This window comes from Lepidochelys kempii, chromosome 3 (assembly GCF_965140285.1).
Source record: "Lepidochelys kempii isolate rLepKem1 chromosome 3, rLepKem1.hap1, whole genome shotgun sequence".
Lineage (NCBI taxonomy): Eukaryota > Metazoa > Chordata > Testudines > Cheloniidae > Lepidochelys > Lepidochelys kempii.
In genome coordinates, this window is record NC_136382.1 from 115,945,993 (window position 1) to 115,958,142 (window position 12,150).

Below are 12,150 nucleotides of genomic sequence, written 5' to 3' on the forward strand. Positions count from 1 at the left end.
ACTCCAAGTAGATGTTGAACAGTGTGGGTGAAAAAAGGCAGCCTTGCCGGACTCCAACAGTGGTACGAAACCACTCTCCTATTGTGCCATTGATGAGAACTGCACTGCTGGCCTTGGCATACAGTTATTTAATAAAAAGAAAAGGAGTACTTGTGGCACCTTAGAGACTAACCAATTTATTTGAGCATAAGCTTTCGTGAGCTACAGCTCACTTCATCGGATGCATACTGTGGAAAGTGTAGAAGATCTTTTTATATACACACAAAGCATGAAAAAATACCTCCTCCCACCCCACTCTCCTGCTGGTAATAGTCCCTTTAGATAAGCTATTACCAGCAGGAGAGTGGGGTGGGAGGAGGTATTTTTTCATGCTGTGTGTATATAAAAAGATCTTCTACACTTTCCACAGTATGCATCCGATGAAGTGAGCTGTAGCTCACGAAAGCTTATGCTCAAATAAATTGGTTAGTCTCTAAGGTGCCACAAGTACTCCTTTTCTTTTTACAAATACAGACTAACACGGCTGTTACTCTGAAACCAGTTATTCAATAGTAAGAATAAGCTTATGACTGACACTGTACTTCTTCATGATTGTCCAGAGAGCTTCGTGCCATACTCTATCAAACACCTTACTGAAGTCAACAAAGACGTGGTAGAGGTCCTGCTGGTGGTGTAAGTACTTCTCACACAGAACGTGAAGATTAAAAATCTGTTCTCTGGTACTTCTTCCAGCATGAAAGCCAGCCTGTTCTTCAGCGATGATATCTGTTTCTTGCTTCAAGCTGTTCAATATGACTTTCAGCATTACTTTGCTCGGATGGCTAATTAATCTTATAGTTCGGTAACTCTGACACAATTGCAGGTTGCCTGTCTTTGGCAGAGTGATGATTAGTGACTGTGTCCATGTGGAGGGTCACTGACCGGTCTGCCAGATCTTGTTGCAGATCTTGGTGAGTACATCTATTACTATTTTTCCTCCAAATTTCATCAGTTCAGCTGGGATGTTGTCAATACCTGTAATCTTTCTGTTCTTGAGTGATTTCACAACTGTCTCCACTTCTTCATGCAGTATTGGAAAGTCATCCTCCTCTGAATCTGGGCTGTCTACGATATCTCCATTTGCCTGGTGATTGTATAGATCAAAGCAGTAATTTGTCCACCTATTGATGATGTCCTTTTCTTCTGAAGGTTGTTCCCTTCTTTTTCTTGAATTTTGTTAGCTTTGGTCCATCTTTCCTTCGTGAAATCTTTTGCTATTTTTATTATTGATACACTCTCTTCAATTTTAGAGCATTGTTTTTTTGATCTATATCTTCTTGGCCACCTTCATTCCTTTCTTGATCTTTCTGCCAATCACTCTGTATTTATCAGTGCTGTTCTTGTCTCTCGAGTTCTCTTCTAATGTCACATATTTGTAGTATTTCATTTGTGACCCAAGGTTTTATCTTACAGTGGTTCCCAAGAATGTCCATTGCTGCCTCATTCATTACAGCATTGAAATTGTTGGTCATTGTTTCTACGTTTTCCTCTAGAACAAGCAACGGAGCAAATTTTTCACTGATCATTGCTCGGAATGACTCTGCAATGCTTCGGTCTCTAAGTCTTTCTAAGTCAAACTTGATTTTGGTGAACTTTGGCCTAACAGTTTTCCTTAGCCACAGCCAAAAGTTTAGCATCACAAAGTTGTGATCACTTCCAACATCAGCACATGGGAAGCTCCTTCTTTTAGCTCTGTTGATCCCAGAACGAAATTGGTTTTGCACCGTGTTGTAGTTGATCTGACTGTGATGTAAACCACCAGGTGCATGCCATGTTGATTGTATGGATGCGTTAAGTACTCCTAATGTGTTTGCAAGAACCAGATTGTTATAGCTGGCAAACTCCAAAAGTCTCAGGCCTCTATCATTGGTTACCACATTACAGAAAGGGCCACAATAATCTCGCCAATCTGCCTGTACATCAGTACCCACTTTAGCATTCCAATCTCCTTCTACAATCAGGATCTTTCTTGTGTACCTTATCAATGATGTTTTGGAGCTGATTATAAAAATCTTCAATTTGCTCATCGTCATAGTCTGTTGTAGGGGCGTAGACTTGTACCATTGTGATATTGAATGGTACTGCGTTTAGACAGATGGAAATAAGCCTGCTGTATATTGGGTGGCATCCTAATACTGAATTCTTGATATCCTTATGGACAAGAAATCCTATGCTGTTGACATGTTTGTCCTCTCCACTGTAATAGAGTACATGGTCTTCTTCCATTCGTGCCTCTCCAAAGTTCTTCCATCTGATTTCAGAGATTCCTAGGAGGTGCCAGGTGTATTTTTCCTATTCTGTCCCCTGTGGGTTCAGGGACAGAATAGGCCCACTGCTTCTCCTGCATGTCGTAAGAGGCAACTGAAAGTGGGCTGCCTGGAGAGGGATGGCCTCCGCCAGGTTAGAAATTTCCCCAAGACACACCATTTGATGAGCAAGTCAACCATGTCCATACCAGATTGGTCACAGCCTGGGTAGTCTGATTAGGAGGAGAATATTCAATGCAGTGAGTCCTCTGAACCTGGGGATGACCTCCAGCTCTGTCTCTTTACACCTGAACTGCAGGCGATCCTGGAAGAAGTCACACAGAGAAGGGGATAGAAGGTTAAGAAAGATCCAGTAGTTGAATCAGTAGATCTCTTCCACCTACTGTTTGTGCTGCTCCTCAGTCCACCATCACATCCTCTGTGTACCCTCTCCTAACACCTGACCTCTGATCTGCTGTCTCTGGTTTTGTTTTTGTACAGTTATCTCAGGAAGTATTCATGTTGTTTCAAACCTCATCATAGATAAAGTATAAGATAGGGGCAAAATCTAATTGTATTTAAAATGTCATTTCTCATTCCAGAACAATTAAACAAAATATTACACAGCAATGTCATGTGTGACAGTATAATACAAATTTGACTTGCAGTCTACCTATTAGATCAGTTGTGCTTGGCAGGTATCATGGTAGGTTATCACCAAGGATCCGAGTTTGCTGTGATAACCCCTCCCCAAATTCTCTAATTAAAAAGAAACAGAAAAATCTGTGTTTTTCCGCGATTTAAATAAATGCTGAACTCTAGTGTCCCTAGCCACAATATAGATAGGTATTGATTGAACACAATGTTTTATTGATTATATTTACAATTTTTAAGCTGAGAGCCCAAGCCCCACCCATTCTCCTGATTATCCAATCTGGCCCTGGTCCCAATTAGATTGGATAATTGGGGTTCCACTGTATATATTTTTATTTTTTCACAAAATGTAAAAACTAGAGATTCTCTGTAAAAACACAAATTCCATGATTTTCTGTGGCAAACATTTCTAGGATCCCTGGTGTCACTAAACTACTAAATACTATAGGTTTAACTCTTTTCTAGCAAATACCTATGAAGAGAGATCTGTTTGAGAAATATGTGAGTTGTATTAACTGTAAGAGGATACTAAGTGTGTGCTTCATGTTTTTGAAATGGTGATGGTTGGCTGTACTTCGATGGCTGCCAGCATAGAGGAAAATGGTTTGGATTCTTTAAGGGCTCTAAATGACTCCTTTTCTCTTCCCATTTACCCATTTCTTTTTTCAGTATCTTAAATTTCTGGAACAACTTTCAGATAAAATGAAGCTGGACAGCATTGCAGCTGAAATTGGGCTCGATATGAGTCTGGATGTGATTCTGGCCCGTGCAGAGCAGTTGGTCAAACTGGAAAGTGATGCAGTGATTGAAAACAAGACTAATGCGAACAACCTACAAAGGAAGGTCGGTAAAGGAGGGCTGAGTTCATCATCTCCATCTGTTATAAAGAAGAGCATTATTATTACTATATTTCATTAAAGTAGCTGCCAGGGAGACCCCAAACAAAATCAAAGCCCCACTTTGTACAAACACATACAAAGATACAGTCTGTCTTCCAAAGAGGAGATGATAAATATGTTTGCAACCCAGAGCAAATTACTGCATAGTAAAACAACAATAAAAAAGTAGGTCAACTGAACACCTCCTAACAACAATACTACTATTAGAGCATACCAAAAATATTTAAATGTAGAAGTATCCTTTCGTTGGCACAGTCTGCAAATCACATTCACTAAAGTTAATAAAACTGAACTAGTACTTTAGTAAATACTTGATCTTTTTGGTGTATTAAACTTCCAGACACAGCTATGATGTCATTGATTGAAATCTGTTACATGTGTTTGGTTTGACTCAAACACTATCAGCCATCCTGCTGTGGTTGAGCTCTTCACCAACTGTTAGGCTAACCTGCAGGATTACATATGTTTGGTAATTGTAAAAAAGCAAGCTTAGGTGTTATGCATGATGCTTAAGTATAGGATAGGGTCGGTGTTCAACATGTAAGCAGTAAAATAGAAGGAGCGGTGGAGGTGGCCCAGGGAAGTAGTAAGAGGTGAGATATAGGGTGATTAGATTGAGATGAAGTGCCTATGTAGGCCAGAGCAGAGTTGTACGGCGCTCTGCAGGAAACGATGAGAAGGTCAGACTTACAGAAATGTGCTTCAGAAGGACCAAACTTACAATGACAATCCATTCATGTAATTGCTGTTAAAGTTGGGTGTATGTTTGTTTTTTGAAATCCCCTTGTTCTCTTTAAACTAGTTGAAAGCTCAGAAAGAAAAGCTTGAGAGCAAAGAGCTGCATATGAACCTTCTGCGGCAGAAAATATCCCAGCTGGAAGAGGAGAAGCAAGTGCGCACAGCCCTGGCTGTGGAGAGAGATGAGGCAAACCTAACCATCAGAAAGTTACATAAGAAGGTGGAGAGGTTACAGAAGGAGCTGGGCCTGGCAAGAGACTCTAACACTGACCTCAAAGCCAAACTGTCTGACACCAATGAACTGAAAGTGGGTAACTTGGTTACATTTTACCGTTTCTGTTTACCAGTGGAGGGAAAAGGCTGAATACAATTGGAGCTCATTTTATATTATGAATAGTGTTCCACGTTTTCAGCTTTTTTTGGTAAGAAATAATTCCAGGAATTTGTTGGTGTTTTCCGAACATTAAAACCAGGATGAAATGGGGTTAAAAATAATTAAACAGGGAAAAAAGAAAAAAAAAGTTCGTAATATACACATTTTACTACAGTATAATTAAAACTTTTTTATGTACAAAGGTATCTTTTGTCTCTCTGAGCTAATATTTTTTCAAGAAATCCTGGTTTACGTACACTCGCATAGTTTTCTTCGAAGTATCCTCGCTCATGTTGAGCTTCTTGCTGTCTTGGAGGTAGTCCAACTTTGAAAGTAAGCGCTCTGTATTAATAGACCCCAGGGCTTGCTGTGCCACTTTGTTGAAGTTGGGAAGTGTGTCTTGATGACTGTTCCAAAAAGCCAGCAAATCCAGTTTACATTGTCAGAGTTAGGCATGTTCATGTAGGTAGTAAATTCCCTTTTCAGGGAAATTTGAAATTTTATCTTTAGTGGCTGTCAAGGCTGAATCCCCACTCTGTCACTCAGAGTGCAGAAGGTGGGGGCCCGCAAGGATTCTAAAAATTAATACTTGCCACTCCAGGCTTGTATTACACTCCCAAGGTTACAGCTTTTCTTTGACCTTGGCTTGGTAAACCCTGCCACCACCCAAATGCAAAAAAACCCCCTTGAACCCAGGAAGGAGCACTTGTGAATTCTTCCCTGTGGGGTACCCTCAAGCCCTTTCACCCCCACCTCTGGGGAAGTGCTGAGAAAGAAAACAAAGGAAATTAGCTGTTGCCCCCAATTAATCAAACAGCATATGCACAAACCTCTTAGGACACCAAAAATCCAATCCTGTTCTTAAAGGTAAATTTTAAAATTTAACAAAAAGAAAGAAAATACACCTGGAACTTTAGGCTTTTGCTAGATTTTAAAAAATTCCAAAACTTAAGCAACTCAAAATAGCTTCTTGGGGGTTCAGCTTAAAGGTTGCAAGCAAACAAAAGCATCTGGGGTTAGCACAGAGGAGATCCACAAGCCAAAATAAAGAAATAACCTGATCATGTCTACCTAAACATTCCCTATCCCAATGAGTCCTGCTATGTATGGAAAATAATTTTTCATATCTGTTTCAAACCTTACACAGCATTTTTGCTTATAGCATTGCTGTGCCGGGGTCCTGTAGCCCAGAGAGAGCAACCACAGACAAAGGGAAAATTTATTTTCCCATTTTAAAAAGTTCTAGCCTTCCCATTGGCTCTTTTGGACAGTTGCCCACTTATTTTTCCTTTACCTGGGGGACTTTTTAACGCTTTACAGGTAAAGCAAGTAAAGAACAGCTACCAGGAGGGATTTTATAGCTAACTGGCTGGCTGGGGGTCCATCAAATGGAGCTACCTCCCCCCCACTTTATTTATCACAGTGGCAAATCATTGAAACACTAGCATAACAGTCATACACCTTGAGAGGAAGGGGTACACACCTGGATGACATTTCAAACAGAATCTTCAGCACCAAACTCTTTGGGGTTCAGATTATGGGTCACGGTCATCTCCCATTTGTTGCTGAGCACGGTGTTGAAGGTTTGGAACGCTTTTTGGTTTTCTCATGTTGTGGGGTTGGAAGGATTTCCAGAAGCAGCTGGGTTTTCTCACTGTATTTTTCTCCTGCTACTTTTATGCTTAATTCAGATGAGATTTTGGTTGTCAGGATCTGGTAATTGTCTGTATTGGCAATCACGTTGGCAGTAGTCAGAGGGAAAAAAAGTGTTTTTTGTGTTTGTCATCCAGTGATTCTAAGTTTTCAACAATGAACATTACCTTGGTGGGCAGAATCTGGCAGTAATTTTGGTTATTTGCCAGTCTCTTCAGAGTTTCTGCTTTAGAACCAACAAACTCAGTATGATCTATGAGACATATTAGCACAGTCCACACATTATTTACATAACAGGCAGTGAAGTACAAGCTCATCCACTGATATGGCATAATGGGTAGGTAATTGGCAGTTGGCTCTGCATTCATCTTGCACTGTGTAAAACAAAGCCTTCAACTTGTTTGCATGCTTGAAATAACCCCGAATCCAATGATGTAAGATTTCACCTCTTTAATTTCTTCTATAGCAATAGCTGCTGACAGCGCAATGTTAATCAGGTTAGCAGGACAGGTAATAGGTAGCATCTCTGGTTACTGGTTGAGTTTAATTTCCCATGCAAACTTAGCCATGTAGGAATCAGAATCTGTGTTAGCTGTGCCACGTTTTCCCAAGTTAGTTGGTACATCTCAAACGTATCAGTTATTGCTGCCTCAACAAAGTGGGTGTCAACTAATGTCACATTAGCACTAAACAATGCAAGTTTATTCACTTTGAAATCAAAAAACAAAAACAAAAGGCCAAAAATTGGACAGTCCAAGGTATGAGGAGACTCCTCAAAAATCAGCCTAGACACAACATTTCCATCAATTCGTTCCATCAGTTTAGATTCTAAAGCATTGTCATTTTCTTTCAGATATTTACCAGTGAGGTTGTCTGCATTAGGAATGGTTTTTGCTGCTGGACAGTATGGTTGCACAAAGTCACCAATAGGCCCCTTAGCAATTAACAGCAGCTGTCTGGTGAAACAAAGCACGCACAAATTCAGTGGCACAATCATACTGCGTCCTCTCACTAGGGTGTTAATGAAAGAAAGCTCCTGATATTGACTGTTTACCCAACAGCTCACTTTCTTCTTTAAGCTTCTTATGTCATTTGTTTTCAACATACTCCTTTATTCTGTTAGCGTGAGCACTAACCTCAACTCTGCAGTACTCGCAGCACAAGACATCCTCTTCACTCCTGTCTTTGATTTTCTTGAAAATTTCTAACCACTGATTTTCTTGTTGGTGTTCAGGTATAGATTTGCGTTTTCACCCCAGGTTTACCTTTTTACCTTATCTTTATCTGTGGAGGATTGGTTGTTTAAATATCAGTGCTGCACTAAGCGCACACAAAGAAATAGGTGGGCAGCGTCTCCTTGTGAGCCAATCATAGTACAATACTAACATTGTTTAATTTTTCCAACTGCCACTGTGAGTGTGTTCTGTGTTTTACACTGTAGAATTGCTTCAGTCTCAGAACTGCAGGACACAACAATCGCCTAACGCGTTAGTGTTTAACAAAAATAAGTAAAGTGTGTGTGTGTATGTATGTTTGTGTGTGTGTATATCTCTATATATATAGAGAGAGAGAGAGTGTACATTGATAAACAGGTGTAAATCAGTAAAAACTGAAAACACGAAACACTAATTATGAAGTATAATAACATATGTTAACGGTGAACTACTGAAATCTGTCTGTGTGGCAAAGAAAGCAGTGTAATAAAGTCAAGAGATCTGTGATATTTTGGAATCTGTCATTGACCTCTATGTATGTACTACATAGCATCTGTAAATAATGTCCAGAACACTTGGAGTTAATGTTATGGAATGTGGAATACCCAACATGGCTACAGTTGAACACATTCCAATGTGTGTTGCTTTAGTTGTCCTCAGAAAATTTATTCTGTCAAACCTGGGAGAAAAAGTTTTGAACTGAAATGAAACACAGTTTTAGCTTTTCACTAGTTCTGAATTTCTTGTGAAAATGTTTGTTGCTTTACAGTGGCAAAAAGCTATCTTCAGCTCAGCAGAAAAAAAAAGCATTCTAGAATAGCCATCTTCGCTATTGGGTTCTTATAAATGGCAATGTGAAGAACTTAATAGTCCTCTAATCGTTGATCTTTTAGGTCAAAACTCTGGAGCAGACTAGAACCATTGAGGAACTAAACAAGTCTCAAGGCAAGCTGGAAAAGATGAAGGAGAAGGCTGAGAAGCAGCTGATCTGTGTCAAATCTGAATTACAGTTTACGGAGCATGAAGCTAAGGAGGATAAAGAAAGGGCCAGGAGTATGCTAGAAGCAGTTACCAGTGAACTGAAGGCGCTTAAAACAATCCTGGCAGAGGTATCAAAAAGAGAAAGGCAGGTAGGTATAAATATGATAGACAATTGGTAGATGCCATTTGGAAACTGAGAACTTGGTATCTGGACGAATTATACTGCCATTCTGAAAACGTGTGTGTTAGTATTAAGGTTTTACTGACATGAGTTTGAGATGGCTGCATTATTGAAGAGTGGCAAAGTCATCAGAGTTATGCAACTCATCCCAAAAGAATGCCAAATAAGACTTTTTGTGTCACTGTACGCCACTAAGTGTTCAGTTCATACCACGTTTTGGAGAAGTTAGATTAAAAAATATTTAGAACTCCAACTTCTTTGTTACTGATTCAATTTTTCATATTTATCAGCCAGTAAAACCTAGTTATTTTGCCATGTATAGGCAATGGATTCATGGACAATTCAAAAATATTTTTAAAATATATCAAAGGTAACTTTTTTGGTTAACAAACCAGGTGTCAGGACTGAGACGTGGGTGGTCTGATCTAGTGGTTAGAACCTGAGCAATGCTTGGTGGTTAATGCCAGGGATAGAGTTGGTAGCCAGAGTCCTGGGCCAAAGCTGAAGTCAGAACCAAGAATCAATCCAAGGACTAGAGCCAGAGCCAAGAGTCAGTAATCAGAGTCAGAGGTCAGAGCCGGAACCAGAAACCAGGCACGGATCAGAACAGGGCAAGAGCAGATTGGAGCAGGACCAGAGCAAGGCCAGAGCCAAGACTGGATACAAGGCAGGAGCAAGGCTGGGAACAAGGCAGGAAAAGGAGAGATAGCAGTTGTGGGTGTAAGCACTGAACAGCCAGCAAACTGCTGCTTCTGCTGAGCTTAAATGCAGACATTTTTGTCTCCTTTTAGCCAATTAGGTGGGCCGGCCAATCAGGCAATTCTGCTGCAGCCCAGCTGGGCTCATTAACCTTCCTGAATGCTGAGCTGGCTAGCACTAGGCTCTGTCAAGGGAACTCAATGCCAGGGTTCCTGACAGTAGCCCTCTGGCAGGAGCACCTTCTTTCGGATGGACCCAATGAAAATCACATACCAATCTTGATTCATGAACGTTCTCTGCTGGCTGCCATGACTGGTCATCAGGACCGTAGTCGTCCTAGTACACCAAGCAATTAAACTTGCTTGGAGTCAAGAATCTGTCAGACAAGGTCCTCTTCTTGTCCAGGGACTGTTATGGGCAGCAGCGGTGGGTTGGATTAACCAAAGAAGGGGTTACGTAGGTAAGGTTTTAGGAGAGAGACTTGAAACACTGGATGGGTCTTCACTGACTCTGGTCATTGAAGCTTGAGTGTCACCAGGTTGATCTGCTCAAGGATATCGAATGGACCTAAGTATTGGTGAGCCAGCTTAGCTGATGGTTGGGTTAATTTCAGATTCTGAGATGATATAAAGACCCTGTCCCTGACACTAAAGTGTGGTGCATCCTGGAAGCTGCTATTGTCATAATGCTTCTAGGTTACTTTGGTGGCTTCCAGTTGTTCAATAAGTTCTTGTTGCAGGTGATGCAGATGGGTGACCAGGGAGTCTGTGGTCAATGCTGCGTGAAAGCAGGGATGGAAGCTGCAATTGCCATAGAATGGTCTCTGTCAGGGGGAGGCATGGATCGAACTGTTGTAGGCCAGCTCTGCACAAGGCAGCAGGGAGACCCTATTATGCTGGTCATAATTCAGGAAGCATTAGAGGTACTGCTCTAAGATCTGGTTTGGTCCGTCCATTGGTGTGATCTGTGGGTGGTATGCTGATGAGGTAAGGAGCTCTACACCTGGGAATTTAAAACCTTGTGCCAGAAGCACATGAAAAATTGTGGGCCTTGATCTGACACAGAAAGCAGACTTCGACTCCCTCAGGGAATGGATGGATAGGATCCCTTGGGGGACTAACATGAAGGGAAAAGGAGTCCAGGAGAGCTGGCTGTATTTCAAGGAATCCCTGTCGAGGTTACAGGGACAAACCATCCCGATGTGTCAAAAGAATAGTAAATATGGCAGGCGACCAGCTTGGCTTAACGGTGAAATCCTAGCGGATCTTAAACATAAAGAAGCTTACAAGAAGTGGAAGGTTGGACAGATGACCAGGGAAGAGTATAAAAATATTGCTCGGGCATGTAGGAATGAAATCAGGAGGGCCAAATAGCACCTGGAGCTGCAGCTAGCGAGAGATGTCAAGAGTAACAAGAAGGGTTTCTTCAGGTATGTTGGCAACAAGAAGAAAGCCAAGGAAAGTGTGGGCCCCTTAATGAATGAGGGAGGCAACCTAGTGACAGAGGATGTGGAAAAAGCTAATGTACTCAATGCTTTTTTTGCCTCTGTCTTCACGAACAAGAGCTCCCAGACTGCTGCGCTGGGCATCACAACATGGGGAATAGATGGCCAGCCCTCTGTGGAGAAAGAGGTGGTTAGGGACTATTTAGAAAAGCTGGACGTGCACAAGTCCATGGGGCCGGACAAGTTGCATCCGAGAGTGCTAAAGGAATTGGTGGCTGTGATTGCAGAGCCATTGGCCATTATCTTTGAAAACTCGTGGCGAACGGGGGAAGTCCCGGATGACTGGAAAAAGGCTAATGTAGTGCCCATCTTTAAAAAAGGGAAGAAGGAGGATCCTGGGAACTACAGGCCAGTCAGCCTCACCTCAGTGCCTGGAAAAATCATGGAGCAGGTCCTCAAAGAATCAATCCTGAAGCACTTACATGAGAGGAAAGTGATCAGGAAGAGTCAGCATGGATTCACCAAGGGAAGGTCATGCCTGACTAATCTAATCGCCTTCTATGATGAGATTACTGGTTCTGTGGATGAAGGGAAAGCAGTGGATGTATTGTTTCTTGACTTCAGCAAAGCTTTTGACACGGTCTCCCACAGTATTCTTGTCAGCAAGTTAAAGAAGTATGGGCTGGATGAATGCACTATAAGGTGGGTAGAAAGTTGGCTAGATTGTTGGGTTCAACGGGTAGTGATCAATGGCTCCATGTCTAGTTGGCAGCCGGTGTCAAGTGGAGTGCCCCAGGGGTCGGTCCTGGGGCCGGTTTTGTTCAATATCTTCATAAATGATCTGGAGGATGGTGTGGATTGCACTCTCAGCAAATTTGCGGATGATACTAAACTGGGAGGTGTGGTAGATATGCTGGAGGGCAGGGATAGGATACAGAGGGACCTAGACAAATTGGAGGATTGGGCCAAAAGAAATCTGAGGTTCAATAAGGATAAGTGCAGGGTCCTGCACTTAGGACAGAAGAACCC

General features: G+C 41.7%; 1 protein-coding gene across 1 annotated transcript in view; it reads left to right on the forward strand.

Moving 5' to 3' along the window:
- Positions 1-12,150, forward strand: part of CCDC170 (coiled-coil domain containing 170) — an 80,462-nt gene that overhangs the window by 51,882 nt on the left and 16,430 nt on the right. Inside the window, 3 exon segments of the mRNA XM_073337669.2 lie at positions 3,609-3,782; positions 4,641-4,883; positions 8,710-8,946. Coding sequence (XP_073193770.2) covers positions 3,609-3,782; positions 4,641-4,883; positions 8,710-8,946 — 654 coding nt within the window.